The 17,248-nt window shown below is 36.1% G+C and overlaps 1 protein-coding gene across 23 annotated transcripts in view; it reads right to left on the reverse strand.

Annotated features, from left to right (window-relative positions):
- The window catches only part of per (period), a 221,500-nt gene that overhangs the window by 175,764 nt on the left and 28,488 nt on the right, over window positions 1–17,248 (reverse strand). For 22 of the 23 annotated variants that reach the window (XM_067130139.1, XM_067130140.1, XM_067130134.1 and 19 more), the window contains exon 2: window positions 13,036–13,137. In XM_067130139.1, the coding sequence (XP_066986240.1) occupies window positions 13,036–13,137 (102 nt within the window). The remainder of the gene's footprint in view (window positions 1–13,035; window positions 13,138–17,248) is intronic. The other variant, XM_067130121.1, reaches the window with a different exon arrangement.

Raw genomic sequence — 17,248 nt, forward strand, 5'->3', positions numbered from 1 at the left:
GAGTCAACATCTGTCCATCAAAATCGAGAGAAGCAGTTTCCCATTCCAACATGGCGTCATTCCTACAAACAGACATACTGACACATAATAGTTATACAAAGTATCTCTATGGAATAAACATGCTGTAAATTATGCAAGGCATCTATATGGAACTATAAACTATACAAAGAATCTATGTGGGACTATAATTATACAAAAAAATCTATATGGAAGTATAAATTACACAAAAAATCTATATGGAAGTATAAATTACACAAAAAATTTATATGAAAATATAAATTACACAAAGATTCTATGTGGAACTTTAAACTATACGAAAAATCTATATAGAACTATAAATTACACAAAAAAATCTATACGGAGCTATAAATTATAAAAAGAATCTATACGGAACAAACACAATATAATAAGAGTAGACTACAATATGCATATGAAATGAAGAATTCTATTTAACAGAAACAATTACTGATAATTACAAAAAAAAAAAAAACATAACGCACTATTTCCACAGTCAGCAGGCGAACACTTGCAAAAGGTCTCAGTCTCTCAAAGCCTCCCGCGCAAAGTGTACTCGAACACAAACAAATTAAAAGGCTCTTTGCAATACAGGCGGATTTCCTGTTTGATATGTCCGCTTTGCAAACACGGGCCTCGACACACGACATTAAAAGCACCACACAGTTCCAAGGCCAGTTGGCTGCAAAACAAAGCGAGTGACAATAACAATTACCGGTAATACGACTAAAGCCCTTTTATGCTCATTAATATTATTTCCCCGGGCATTCGCGTATTGTCGTGAGAGCGACACCGCTCATCACAAAGGTGCACAAAAAACCGTACAAAATAGGGAAAGACGCTTATTAGCTTTCACGTTTGGTCTTACGGAGTTAAATCACATTACTAATTAGTGATAAATACGATGATTGTATATGTGTGTGTGTATGTATATATATATATATATATATATATATATATATATATATATATATAAAAGGTGACTAAAAGGTAGACTAAGGCAGATTATAATACATAAACATATGCAAATACACACACACATATACAGTATATATATATATATATATATATATATATATATATATATATATATATATATATATATATATATATATATATACACTACATGTGACTAAAAGTTAGGAATCACTGCAGCAAATAAAAATACAAATATATATATATATATATATATATATATATATATATATATATATATATATACATACACACACATATATACATACATATATATGTATATACTGTATATACATACATACATACATTCATAGATGCTTACATACGTACTACATAAATCTCAAACATAGTCACCATTTCCAAACCTATTATTTCTTGCCTCTAACATCCCTGACACCAGCCAACGGCAGTCTTCTCTTACATGCACAACAAAGACGTCTGGTAATCAGCCCTTCAAAGCGTAAGTAGTATCAATAATGAACCAGATGTGACTGATGATCAGAAAAATAAGGAGTAAGTCTTCAAAGGAAGATCAAGGTGCATACTACAAACACAAACACACACAGACATGTGTATATATATGTATATATGTATATATATATATGTATATATAATGTGGAAATGGTGACTATGTATGTATATATATATATATATATATATATATATATATATATATATATATATATATATATATATAACAATTTCTCTTATACTTTCATAGGGCGTCCGTTATACTTATATCAGTGAAATTATCTGGGGAATTTCAACAGTATACCAACTTACAACGTACATACTCTACACATACAAACACATATCTATATATACACATATATATGTATATGTATATGTATATATATACAGTATATATATATATACATATACATTATATACACCGCTATCCCAAGCTCTCTATTTTCAAATAAAGCGTTCGTTGTACTTACATAAAAGAAATTACATTTGGAACTTCAACAACTTCAACGAGGGTCTTCGAAATTCGTCCCCTCACTCCACACGTAGCAATAAAGCAGAAAGCACGCGGGGACAGCGCACCGCGATCTTCAAGTCCAATCAAATCTTACACGCTGCGATAACTAGCCTCTTTCTCCAATTCTTAGAGGAAGGACTGATTCGTTCATTCCTAAATGGAATGAATTTCCTTGGCCAACAGCCCCAGCTCCTCGAAATATTTCGTGACAATCCATCATTAACAGACGGGCAGAGTGGAACTCCTTCCAGCTTCGTTTTAAGTAAATAAACACAAGCGATTTACAAAGTGTGAACGTGCAGCGTAAATCTTTTAATGAAGAAACCCATCAAATTTGTGTGTGTGTGTGTGTGTGTGTGTGTGTGTGTGTGTGTGTGTGTGTGTGTGTGTGTGTGTGAGAGAGAGAGAGAGAAATGTTAGTTAAAAATTAAATGACTTCACCGTAGATGCCACAACAAAATTAAAGGTGAGAAATGGATGATGGCAGTAACTTAAAACAAAAAAATACACTTAGTGCCAACTGTCACATCTCCATCCCTTGTACAGAGAGAGAGAGAGAGAGAGAGAGAGAGAGAGAGAGAGAGAGAGAGAGAGAGAGAGAGAGATTTCTGCCTGAGGAAAATCTCCTTTCATCTCATCTGTGCAGAGAACTTTCCGATCAAACGAAGCGTCTATTCAAAAACATAATAACTTATCCCCCTTAGTTCTCTAGATTTACTTGATAATATTCGAAATTTTGTCTTGGTTCAGTAATGTCAAATTCTTGCACATGTATTTAAGGGTTTTTACATAATTTCCTATAAAAAAAATATTAATCACCAATAAGGTAAGCCTCGCAGTGGACGTTAACAAGTGAAAAACAAGGAGCGTATTTGATGTTTCCCCAACCTTTTACTAATGAGATTAACATTTTGATGTTTCTTCAACCTTTTACTAATGAGATTAACATTTTGATGTTTCTTCAACCTTTTACTAATGAGATTAACATTTTGATGTTTCTTCAACCTTTTACTAATAAGATTAACATTTTGATGTTTCTTCAACCTTTTACTAACGAGATTAACATTTTTATGTTTCCTCAACCTTTTAATAATGAAGTTAACGTTTTGATATTTCCTCAACCTTTCAATAATGAGACTAAGCGGAGAACTAACTTTAAAGGAAAATGGATAAAGCTTACGTGTGAAGTATCGCATCGTTATAAAAAATATATTTATGTTGCTCCAGACCAGTTGGTATTCCCATCAAATCAACTGAATCAGAGGTACAACGTAGAAGCACAGCCATGTAATCACCGAAAAGCGACCTTCGCATGTCGCAAATAAATACTATATCTCTTAACTTTAAATATACGCTAATAAGAATCATAAACAAAGCACCGGACTAGTATCACTGGAGTCCAGTCGAAACTAGTAATAACAGACTAATTAACAGTAAAAAATATTGCCAGTCACAATGAAGAAGTAACAGCATGATTACATCATCAGCCGTTACTTTCTTCTCTCTAGTTCAGTGAACATCTTCTGAAGGGCAGCTCTTGACCTTGGCTCACCTCTTCTAATTAACTGTAACTAAGGTGAGCTTAAGATTGTTATCAACCGTACCTAAGGTGAGCTTAAGCTGATTTGAAATAATACGAGGTCAAACTTTCGCGTCTGACAAGCGGCAGACGGACGAGGACTGTACGGTATTCAGCGAAATAAAACATGTTTTACGCGCGTTTGTATGTGTAAGAGAGAGAGAGAGAGAGAGAGAGAGAGAGAGAGAGAGAGAGAGAGAGAGAGAATATTAGTTGCACTTAAATATGAAATGGCTTCATCGTGAATGCCACGACGAATTCAACGGTGAAAAATGAACGATGAAAATGGCGAGTAAAAATCAAACAGTTTAATAAAAATACACTCAGTACCAACCATCACGAACGTCTATGCCCCTCGTACATCAAGAAAGAGAGAGAGAGAGAGAGAGAGAGAGAGAGAGAGTCCATCAAAATATTAGCACTAAGCCAAATGGCCCTTGACTAGCTCTGCTTTTAATCAGTAGTCCTGATTGACCTACATTCGCCGCGTCGTGATGAAACAACTGAAAGGGGAAAGGAATGAATTTATGCAAATCGGGCTCCTTGATACACTTCATTACGGCAATAAGAAAAAAAAAAGAGGTTAAAGTATTCCGTTTTCAACGAAGTTAGGGGAAAGTTTAGCATCGCAAATCAGATCAAATCTGCATTCTCAACACTCGAGCAAGGCGGTCACGAAGAGAATACACGTCCGCAGTTCTCAGCGCGATGCGATTCCTTTGGGGAAAAATTTATTTCGGACATAAAACTTATTTAATGAGACATTTCTATGAGAACGAATCAGCACTTTTCAGTGCGATAGGATTCTCGTAGAGAAAAATTTAATTTCGGACATAACCATCTTTTAATGAGACATTTTTATGACTAGAGAGTTCTGCACGGCGAAAAATCGCTTCTCATGAATATGATTACCCGAGAGAGAGAGAGAGAGAGAGAGAGAGAGAGAGAGAGAGAGAGAGAGAGAGAGAGAGAGAGAGAGAGAGAGAATGGAGTTGCAGTGTTATACGAAAAAAAGGTAATTATTATATACTTAGCCACAGTCTTTCAATTACCAGCATCCGCAAAAAATGTATTTAGATCACCTAGGGAAGGAATAATAGAGAAAAATTTTCACCTTTTGCTGCCGAGACAAATAAATCCAAACCTGAAGGTTTATTCTTTATCTCGTTTCTTTCTCGTCCAAGACACCGTGAAACAAAACGTTTTCTGCAAAGCTAAAAATATCTGACTGATTGATCGTTAGAGAATTATCTGGTGAGCAAAAACAAAGGCTTCCTACCTTAGGAAACGACTAGTCGTTAAAAGCGCAGCTAATAATAAACTGGGAGCACTTAACATATATATATATATATATATATATATATATATATATATATATATATATATATATATATATATATATTTATATATACATATTTATATATATATATATATATATATATATATATATATATATATATATATATATATATATATATATATATATATATATATATATATATATGTATATGTATATATAAAATTATATCCGTGAATATGAAACTCAGCACTGATAGCAATTCTTAACAAGAGAAAAATGCGCCGAAGTTTCTTCAGTGCAATTGAGTTTTCTGTACAGCGTGGCTGTAAACTTTCAGCCACAGCCCATGAAACTTTTGGCCGCAGCCCATGAAACTCAGCCACGGTTCGGTGGTGGCCTCAGCCACGGCCCATAAAACTAAAAGGTACCAACAACACATGACACCATGTGTTGTTGGTACCTTTAGTGGTGCCAGAAGTACGACCATGCCTAACTTTAACCTTAAATAAAAATATTCGAAATTGCAGTAATAATGCTGTGGAATAATTCAACAGTTTTTGATAAGGAGTTCGAATTTTAACCGATAACTTATTTGAGGTAAAAATGTAACGATTTTAGTTTTCTGTAAAAGAAAAATATTGTGCCGGCTTTGTCTGTCCGTCCGCACTTTTTCTGTACGCCCTCAGATCTTAAAACCTACTGAGGCTAGAGGGCTGCAATTTGGCATGTTTGATGATTGGAGGGTGGATGATCAACATACCAATTTGCAGCCCTCTAGCCTCAGTAGGTTTTAAGATCTGAGGGCGGACAGAAAAAGTGCGGACGGACAGACAAAGCCGGCACAATATTTTTCTTTTACAGAAAACTAAAATCGTTACTTTTTACCTCAAATAAGTTATGGGTTAAAATTCCAACTCCTCATCAAAGCTTTTCAAAACTGTTGAATTATTCCACAGCATCATCACTGCAATTTCGAAAATCATAAACGATTCGCTGATCAGTCAGATAATATAAATGCTTTCGTTATTTTGGTAAAAAAAAATATATTAATTACCGGAAATCCAGGTCATCCATATTGAGGTCAGTGATAACTTGTCATGGGGTCTTATAAACTCAGTATGATAATCAGTAGACAAAATTGGACAATAATAATAATAATAATAATAATAATAATAATAATAATAATAATAATAATAATAATAATAATAATAATATGATGATGATGATGATGATGATGATGATGATGATGAAAACAATACTACTACTACTACTACTACTACTAATAATAATAATAATAATAATAATAATAATAATAATAATAACAATAATATAATAATAATATAATAATAATAATAATTAGTACTTCTGCAAGGTGAGAGAGTTCTCATTAACAATCAAAGAGATTCTCTGTGGCCACAGAAAACTTGCAGTTATTTCAAACCAAACATTTGCATTTCATGTCACTATTCGTTTGTCTCCTTGCACCCACAAATATAATTAAAACACAAAGCCTGATCCGGTCACAAAATAATGTTGTTGGAACAGATATACTTTTGTAATGATGTAGTCACCATTTGTAATGATGTTACCAAGTGTTATGATGTTCTTTCTTTATTGTTGTAATGTTATTAGAGTCCCAGGAGGCTTAGGAAGACACAGCGTAGTTTTTTTACTTCATTAACGCACTAATAAAATATACAGTATTTATACGAATTAAGTGAATCGAATTATGAGCCTTTCTTTCTTCTCGACCCACAACTGGTGAGGCTCAGGAACTCACTCCTCCAAGGCTTTTCTCTCTCTATCTATCTGCTATCTATCTGCTTCTCTCCTCTTGAAGCTTGCTTTTGAAGGTTTTTCAAAGGAAATGCCCATCCCACCAATAGGTGGGCAATAGCTTCTGTTCCACCTTGTAGATGTCATAAGTGGTTGGAGATTATCTAACGACGTCCCTTTGGGTGTGATTAATTGACTTCAAGTCCTCTTTCGTGTGTGGGACTAACGACGTCACCGGAAGTCTTCTGGTTCTGGCGAAAGTTGAAAGGTCAGCTCACAGGTAGGATGGTTAGGCATTTTTGTCATAAATGAGGTTAGATTACTGGCGCCCGTGTCTTGGATTTATAATCAGACACAGGAAGTGTCGTTACTCCCCCTCTCTCTCATTTCTTTATTATTCATTCTCTCTCTCTCTCTCTCTCTCTCTCTCTTTCTCTCTCTCTCTCTCTCTCTCTTTTTCTCTGTCCATCATTTCTATTACTGGTTCTTTCTCATTTCTTTTTCTCTCTTTTATACTTATGCTATTCCTAACTAATATTCTCCTGGTTATCATTACACTTTTTTTGTATCTTACAAATCTCTACTGTCTTGCAGTCTGTCTTTTCAGAGTATATTTCTCGACATACCAAGGTATGCCTAATTAATCAGCCTTATTGTTCAAGGCACATCCAGAGAGATACTTTTTTTTTTATCTTACACACCTCTACTGTCTTGCAGTTCGTCTTTTCAGAGTAATATTGCTCCACATACCAAGGTATGCCTAATTAATTAGCCTTATTGTTCAGGGCACGTCCAGAGATATACTTTTTTTTTTTTGTATCCTACAAATCTCTGTCTTGCAGCTCGTCTTTTCAGAGTATATTTCTCTACATACAAAGACATGCCTAATTAATTAGCCTTATTGTTACAGACATGTCCAAGAACCTTACCTAGTTATAATTGTATTTACATTGCATAACGAAGCCATTAGCAAAGGTTCATCCATTACTTGATGTACATTAAAGCGTGAAATATTTCTAGGAACTTGTTTATCCCTTTGGCGAGCAAATACGCGACGGTTACAGTTTTGAGTCTTGATTCTATACGCTTGGAACATATTCCGGACACGAGTGTACACGATGGTTAAAGTTTTGAGTCTTAATTCTATACACTTGAAACATTTTCCAAACACGAGTATACGAAGTGGTTAAAGTTTTGATTCTTAATTCTCTGCGCTTGAAACATTTTCCAGAGACGAGTGTACGCAATGCTTAAAGTTTTGAGTCTTAATTCTATGCGCTTGGGACATTTTCCAGAGACGAGCATAAGATCAAGAGGGAGAAGGAATGATTTGGTCAGTTCGCTCAGTAATTTCCTTGGGAAAGGCTGCTAATTTACGTAATCCTTACTAAAGAAAGTGGTCAGCCGCATTTCAGTAATGTCGATGAAAATTCCAAGGCTTTTTATGATCTTCAAAGATTTTCAGTACGCTAGCATTCATCATAAATATTTGGCATTGTAAGTTAATAGTAAAGAAAAGTTGGTGAATATATAAGACATAAGTCATTAATAAATACCAGGTAGAAAGGGGGTAAGGTATACGAATCCCTAAAATATCATGAACTACGAACAATTTCTCATTGTAGGGTTGGTATCGTTCTCGGCTAGCACTCTGCTGGGACCGCATTCGATTCTCCGACTGGCCAATGAAGAATTAGAGAAATTTATTTCTGGTGATAGAAATTCATTTCTCGTTATAATGTGGCTCGGATTCCACAATAAGCTTAGGTCCGTTGCTAGGTAACCAATTGGTTCTTAGCCACGTAAAATAAATCTAATCCTTAGGGCCAGCCCTAGGAGAGCTTTTAATCAGCTCAGTGGTCTGGTTAAACTAAGGTATACTTGACTTTTAACTACGAAAAGACATTCAGTGGCCTTTCATAATGTCAGATGCTGACATTCCTGTGTTAAAAGTTCATCTTCAGAGGCGCCCTAAATGAACAAAAACAAATGTACCATTCAAAACCAAAATGAAACATAACCTGAAGATAGATGAACGCGATTTACGGCACAGGTTTAAAAAAAATGGTTATCTAATTTATGATATTGTTCCCATTTCTGGAATGGAATATAGAATTTTCGCCCAAGGCCAAGTCCTGGGCCCTATGAAGTCATTCAGTGCTGAAAGGGAAATTGGCAGTAAGAGGTTTGAAAGGTGTAACAGGAGGAAAACCTCGCAGTTGCACTATGAAATAATCGATAGAGAGGGTGGAAAGTCAGATGGAAGAAAGAATATGATCGGAGGTACAGTAAAAGGAATGAAAAAGGCTGCATCTTGTGCCCCAAGGGACGCTGCAAAGACCCTTGCGTAATGCCTACAGTGCACCAAGTGAGGCGCACTGACGGCACTACCCCCGCCCCTCCCCTTCGGTACCCATTTCTGTACTAGCCGCATCTTTCATACGATGTCGAAATCTTGGTTACAGTCAAAAGTACAGATGTACCCCAGGAAATATAATTTCGATTAGGATAAGTGAAAAATATAATGTCGATTAGGGCAAGTGAAAAATATAATGTCGATTAGGGCAAGTGAAAAATATAATGTTGAGCAAGGCAAGTGAAAATATGATACCGATTAGGGCAAGTGAAAAATATAATGTCGATTAGTACAAGTGAAAAATATAATGTCGATGAGGCCAAGTGAAAAATTTGTCGATTAGGCCAAGTGAAAAATATAATGTCGATTAGGGCAAGTGAAAAATATAGTGTTGATTAGGGCAAGTGAAAAATATAATGCCGAATAGGGCACCACTCTAATCACTGTAGAAATGAAAATTCAACTTACGTTGAAAATTAGCTTCTCCTCTAAAGTGGGCCCGGTTTTCATACACTGAAATCTGCAGTCTAAACCATACAGTAACTAAGTGCAGACTGCAAGAGACTGCGCAGCCCATTACAGGAAAGCTACGTCTCTAATCCTAGAGGTTATTAGTGAATACTGTCATGCATATTACCAATCCCCAGAAGATTTTTTTTTCTCTCAGTAAGCTCTGCTAACCTACGTAAAATGTATATAGATTTTTCTACTGATCATGAAATATATATGACATATATCAATAATAGTAACTGGAATAACTGTCTTAAGTATGACAAGTATAATGAAACCTTATGAAATGGCAGTGAATGATCTTGAGTGTTTTGATGTTTTAAGATAAAACTGAACACTGGATATGAACACTGGAGATATTTATATGAAGAATTTCCTAACCTCTATTTTTCCTGAAGTGATTTAGTATTTATAAAATATCAAAGTCCAAGCATTTTTTTTATATAAAATAAGGAATTTTGTAGTACTGCACACTAGTCTATGTATTACAGAAAAATTGGTCATCTTATTATCAATTCAAAAGCAAACACTCTTCACTAGAGGCACCGTCTGGAAAATTTCAAGTGCTTAAATCGACTACGCCCCATCAACTATTTCATAATTACCATTACTTTAAATAGGTGCTTAATTTTATCATAATATCAAAGTACTTTCGACTGACTTCCTTAACAGGTTTTAGTACTCAGAAATTCTTGATGAGTTTCTCTACCTGAATCTTAACAGGATAAGTTAGCTCTCTCCCAACCCTCTTCTGGTATTATTTATGGTTTTCCGTAATGCTTTCATCCCAGTGGGGTGACAATTACCTCGTCGCGGCCCTCCCGTTTTGATGGCTTATATTTGACAGAGCAGCGAACACTCACGTCTAGTTTTCTCTCTCCTCTCTTTCGCTGTCCCCCGCCTAGTTGCAACAGTCGTATAACAACTAAGTACATAACTCACTGCTTAGGTCTAAAAGGACAAAAGGGATTCATAAGGAACGCAACCATCTGTCCCTTCCTCGTCCGGTTTGAGACTCAAACACGGACGAGTTGTGATTGTGAACTGGTGCGACCACCTGAGCAACGAGGTCAGAGAGAGAGAGAGAGAGAGAGAGAGAGAGAGTTATTTTTGTCTAACTGCAAAGGTATTGTTTAGTTGGGAACAAACAACGTCCATGTACAGCAGCTAGGGTACAATACCAGTAACTGGTAACGGTTAGTGCACCCTTCCCAACGTGCTACCGCAAGGTGTAACGCAAGACTCTGGAGTGCTTCCAGCCTGCTTGTCATAAAATGGCAAAATACGGAATTGAGGGCGAATTCTTTCGCCAGAATAACTGGACTTTAATGTCCTTCAGTCTGAGTCTGACAGAGCTTCCTCGCGTTCAGGAAGGCTCAAGAGGACGGTCAACACGACAGTTCACTGGGAGTATGCAAACTAAGATCAACACTGCAACAGTGGAAAAATGGAAAATGAATACAAGTTTCTGCTCTTCGCCTAACTGATGTTCGGTTTATAGCAACAGATTGAAAACTGAAGTAGAATCCAGTCATTTTTTCACAGTAATCAACTGAGTATCAAATTATTTATCCCCCTGAGCTTCTGGAATTTAACTGCAAAGATGATAGCACTAACGCCACATAGCCTACTCCTAGCTCTGCTGTTCCACCATTCTTAGAATCTTGTTGACTTGTATGGATGTTAGCTTCTTCCACAGATCCTTGTTTTTTGGCCTCAACTGCTCCAAGAGTTGATTTTTTTTTTTTTTTTTTTGTTAACGCCAAGGCACCAGGCATCAAGATAGTAGAGAAAAATGTCCAGTAAAAATGAAAACTTAGCAATAACTGAAAATTTAGTTCTCCTTCCTCTAATACCCTTCGCTGTCTTATATCAATAATGAACCGAAAAGGTATGGATATTAAAATGAAACCGAAATTTAAACTATGAATCAATCTTTGAATGAAATAAATGATCACAGACCTCTCTTTCAACCAAATCTTATGTAACAATGCCTTTTCTAAAAAATATATATATATATATATATATATATATATATATATATATATATATATATATATATATATATATATATATATATATATATATATATATATATATATATATATATATCTATATATATATATATTATAGCGTACTGGCTAAAATTCATTAGAATGGACTCACATATTAAAACTATTGTGCAATTTATGCTTAGAGTTATCATTTTGTAAAAGATTACTGAACATTACAACAGATTGGCAAAATATTTTACCCTATGAATGATAACATTCATTCATGTCGACGTCTGCCTTATTATTATTATTATTTTTTAGTTTTTTAACACTCACGCATTCTTTTCAATGGAAGTTCCCCATTCAAATCAAGGCGCCTTACCTCCAAGAGCCTTACTAGCCTAGATAAAATGAAAGGGTACACATTTCAAGTAGGCTAATTACTCTAATAACGCAAAGTGGGATTCTCCCCGTAATGGCACTCTTCCACGGCACTTTCCTTTCGTAATGACAGACGTGAAAAGGTCGTATGCATCCATCTCTCTCGCAGGAATTAAATTCTTCTTTTCCCTCTATGCTTCTCTACACTGTATATCTGTGTGGGAGTCTTGCTCGTCTGAGTAAAAAAGTATACCTTAGTTTAACCAGACCACCGAGCTGATTAACAGCTCTCCTAGGGCTGGCCCGAAGGATTAGACTTATTTTACATAGCTGAGTAAAGCATATACATATGCTTTATTGCATACTTTGCCTGTATGGCATATACATCGATGAAAAGACTTCTCGCGTCCCAAAAATGTACACTGTGACGTGACCCACTGCTAACGACGCAGTGGTTTTTTCCCGATGATGTCCTAAACAACAAGCACGTACAAAAGAGATGGCGAGGAGCCGCAGTCTCCTTAAAAATCTCCATTCACAGCTAATAGTACTGACGAAACAGCGGCTTTTTCCCGGATGGTTTCCTTAGCATACACACCAAGGTCCTTTAAATATACTCTCTGAGTATATTTAAAGGATCTTCATACATACGTTAAAGAGAATTGAGTACAGAATTGTATATAGAATTTAGGCCAAAGGCCAAGCACTGGAACCAATGAGGTCACTCACCGCTGAAAAGGAAACTGACAGTAAAAGATTTGAAAGGCGTAACAGGAAGAAAACCTCGCAGCTGCACTGTGAATCAATTGTTAGGAGAGGGCGGAAATTAAGATGGAAGAAAGAGAATATGAAAGGAGGTACAGTAAAAGCAACGAGAAGGGTTGCAGCTAGGGGCCGAAAGCACGCTGCATAGAACCTGAAGTAATGCCTACAGTGCGGCACTATCCCCCTACAGGAGCGTAGAGCTAACGACGCAGTAGCTTTTCCCCGGATGATTTCCTCAGCATACACACCAAGGTCCTTTCAATATACTCTCAGAGTATATTTAAAGGACCTTGAAGCACACATTAAAGAGAGAACGAGGAACCGCGGTCTCCTTAAAACAACATGAGGAGGAAGGAGGTACAAAGCTACTCAAGGTCTGGAGACCCTGAAGCTACTCACCATCGGAGAGGGCGTGCGACGGGGCGATGTCAGGAATGGTCTGCTGGTGATGATAACCCACGTTGCCATCGTCTTCGTCAGGATGAACTGGAGGGGCAGAGGCTGTTGTCAAGAAAAGATTAAGAAAAAGTCATTTCGATCTCCAATGAAAGCAACAACAGCGATGATAATATTGGTGGAGAAATCCACAGTGGTGTAGATGTAAATATATATTTACTTCTGCACCACCCTGGATTTCTTCGCCATTTTAGTGACTTGTGCTGTTATGGGATTTTTATGAATAATCAACTTAATAAATAATAATTCATTTTTATGCAAGTTAAGTATTAACTGATGTTGGAATAAATAATGCTAGTGCCCTGATATATTCAATCTACTGCGAAATAGTCATCTGTATCGTTCCAAACCTGCAACTTTCCTTTTTCAAAATCAAACGATTACTCTTAGTGACAGTAATGGTCAACAGACATCAAACAGAGAGACTCTGTTTTTACTATTTAAGATTAACGATAACACTTTTCTACCTGTTGCGATTAAAACGAAGGACAAGTAGATCCGGTTTCGCTGACATATTAAAGCTGTCCAAAATTACCACGCTTTAGACCAAAGGCTTATGAGGTTTCCGAATGAACAGTTTTTTACGTTATTGAGTTTAAAACAAAGCGTTTGTAAAAAGAGTAATGGCATACAAGAAATAAACTCCCACAATATTCAATCACAGAGAAATATATAACAATAAAATCCCACAATATTCAATCACAAAGCAATCAGATTTTCAAACCACAATGGCAGCGACTCGAAAAACATAACAGTTTGATTTTGCTCTTTGAACAATTTGTGACATGGAGAAACAATAAATCTGCACTTTCAGAGATGGCAATAATAATAATAATAATAATAATAATAATAATAATAATAATAATAATAATAATAATAATAATAATAATAATAATCAAAGACTATTGCACTTTTGTGAAATTGGCAGCAGTGGAAAATCTACGTTATTTTCTAGCTATCGCTTCATTTATCATCGGAAGGCAAAGTGGTTTGTATCAATTTCTGCGACTGATTTTTTTTTGTCGAGTTTGTTCACATTTGTCTCGTTCTGTCATTCCCCTCTATCATCAGCTTTAATATTTCTTCTTTCAGCCAATCATAAAAACATCGAATCCCTGAAAATGAACAACTCGTACATGTTATAGAAATCATTCGCACAGTAGAGATTAAAACTAATCACGAAAAAAGGCGTTGATTAAATGTGCAAAAAAACACACACAGCTGTTAAGATAGAGAGAGAGAGAGAGAGAGAGAGAGAGAGAGAGAGAGAAGAGAGAGAAGAGAGAGAGAGAAGAAAACTCAACAAAGTATAATTCATCGACCCTCTCTACCATCCAATCAAGAGATCACGTTTTAGATTAAAAGGACTTTTAAGTTAGGTTTCATCGCAAAATATTCAACGGGAAAAAAGTCTGAATTGCGTAAAGAAACATAATATTAAATGAAATTCCCAGTGAGACTAACTGATTACAGAGTAATTACTTGAGAAATTTATCTTTAAAATAGATATATTTACATATATACTACAAGTAAATATATATATATATATATATATATATATATATATATATATATATATATATATATATATATATATATATATATATATATATGGACCCAAAGTACACCATAAGCAATTCTGATATGAAATTTTACATAGAATCGTTACATCGAAATCAAAGAATGACTGATTGATTGGTTATGAAACTTAGGTCTTGAAGACCAAGCGCGAATCAAAGCAAGAACAAAACCGCTTTACAAACACCACATAAAAGAAGTAAATTCACAAGATAACCTACAATATATAAAAATATGAAAAATCATAAAAATATGAAAAATAAAAAAAACTAACTGTCTAATCAAAATATGCAGCTGAAATCATCAAGATCACAACACACAAACAGATGAATATAGCAACAACGTAATTCGTACAATATTCACACAGTATGAAACAACGCCAAGAAAACTTATCCAGTATTGCACGTGAAAATACTAAAATACTCTGTAGCTTCAAGCACAATTTTCTCGGAGTAGAAAAATGGCAACTGACTCATCTTGTTGACTTTCAAGTGGATTCCCTTATCTGAATCAGTCTGCATTCAAATTATTAATCCTCATCATGTTACTTAATCTATTTGCATGTCAACAAAATTAAATGAACAGAGTGAAATATGACGAGGAACGGAACGGATTAGAATAAAAAATTTAGGCTAAAGGCCAAGCGCTGGGACTTATGAGGTCCTCCAGCGGTGTAGGGAAATTGAGAGTAGAAAGGCTTTGAAGGAGTAACTGGCGGAAAACCTCGCAGTTGCACTTTGAATCAATTATTGCCTGGAGAGCGTGGAAAGTAAGATGGAAGAAAGAAAATATGAAAGGGGGTACACTAAAAGAACGAAAGGGGTTGCAACTGGGGGACGAAGGGACGCTGCAAAGAACCTTAAGTAATGCCTACAGTGCACCACGTGAGGTGCACTGATGGCACTACCCCTTACGGGAAATATGACGAGGAGTTGTTAGAGAAAGTGGGCCACAGAAACAGAGATATAGCGTCCCCATATATTAAGAGGAAATTCACCCTTTGAACCATCTGAAAAAAAAAAAAAAATTGCAGGACCAGGTGTTCACTGTATTTCCCAGTTGCAAACAGGTCGCTCTCTTAACTTCCTGCAAAGGCAGAGCCACAATCGATTTTCTGGTAAAAGGGCGAAGTTCAATGACACCCAATCAGAAAAGTGCCAGATCAAAGACCTGGCGTCATGGTAATCAAAGGGAGCGATCTGTGTTACAGAACACCGCCAAAACAGATCAGGGTCGTTGCACCTCATTCGGTAACAGAATCAATAAATAAATAGTGTATGTATGTATTCCACAATACGCCTTCCCCCCCCAAACCTAAGAGGATGGCTTCATAAAAAAAATGGCAAGTTACTGCCCTTCATATTTCACTGCTGAGAGCGAGAGGGAAACACTCCAACAGCACGTCAAACCGACCTAAACAAACTATTCCATTTCACTGGACCTAGTTTTCCAGATATTACAGCCCTTCCGCTCTAATACCGTTTCTCTTCCACTTACGGCACTCCTTGGTCTTCTTCTCCTTCCTCTCAACACTTTTGTACTATACACCCTTTTTGCCAACTTCCCGTTTTCCATTCTCTCCACTAGATCGAACCATCTTAACACTCACATTTGCCATTTCATGCACGCTTTTTGGTTTTCTGTAAAAGAAAACTATTGTGCCAGCTTTGTCTGTCCGTCCGCACTTTTTCTGTCCGCACTCAGATCCTGAAAACAACCGAGGCTAGAGGGCTGTAAATTGGTATGTTGGTCATCCACCCTCCAATCATCACACTTACCAAATTGCAGCCCTCTAGCCTTAGTAGTTTTTATTTTATTTAAGGTTAAAGTTAGCCACAAGAGCGCCTCTGGCAACTATTTAAGATAGGCCACCACCTGCCCGCGGTTAGTTTCACGGGCCGCGGCTCATACAGCATGGTACTGAGACCACCGAAAGAGAGATCTACTTTCGGTGGCCTTGATTATACGCTGCAGCGGCTGTGCAGAAAACTCGATTGCGCCGAAGAAACTTTGGTGCATTTTTTACTAGTTTGTTGGCGCCATCAACATTCTTAGACTTCGTAATAATTTTGATTAGAGAGGTGTGTGAGGTTGAAACATGGCGTTCCAATATTGTTTCACTAATCTCTTAATTTCCTAATCACCGAAATGGTGTGCAAGAAACAAAGCAAAAATATCAGTGCAGTCTTACTGGTATCAAGAACTCGCACGCTTGAACAAGATCTAACGCTGCCAAAGAGAATCAGTACCGTACCATGTAGTTTCCCATTACGCGAATAACAGTTTTGCATGTAGACTGTGTGTGTGTGTGTATGAGCATGAAGAAGATACGGCCAGGGGTAAATAACCAAGAGACAACTTGAGAGGAATTTTGTAAACTCAATAGGAGATTTAAGTTTAAATGTTCTAATTATGGTTTACTCTTTTTATACTGAAGGATAGTTTCAAGTTTTCGGTGTCATACTTTTAGATGAATAGGCCTAAATCTTGTAATATTGATTTATATTGTAGTATTGTACTTTCATTCTTGAAGTGATTATTTCATGTACATTTGTGTATGATGCTCCTTGATGTAACA

The sequence above is a fragment of the Macrobrachium rosenbergii genome, chromosome 28 (assembly GCF_040412425.1).
Source record: "Macrobrachium rosenbergii isolate ZJJX-2024 chromosome 28, ASM4041242v1, whole genome shotgun sequence".
NCBI classification, from domain to species: Eukaryota; Metazoa; Arthropoda; class Malacostraca; order Decapoda; family Palaemonidae; genus Macrobrachium; species Macrobrachium rosenbergii.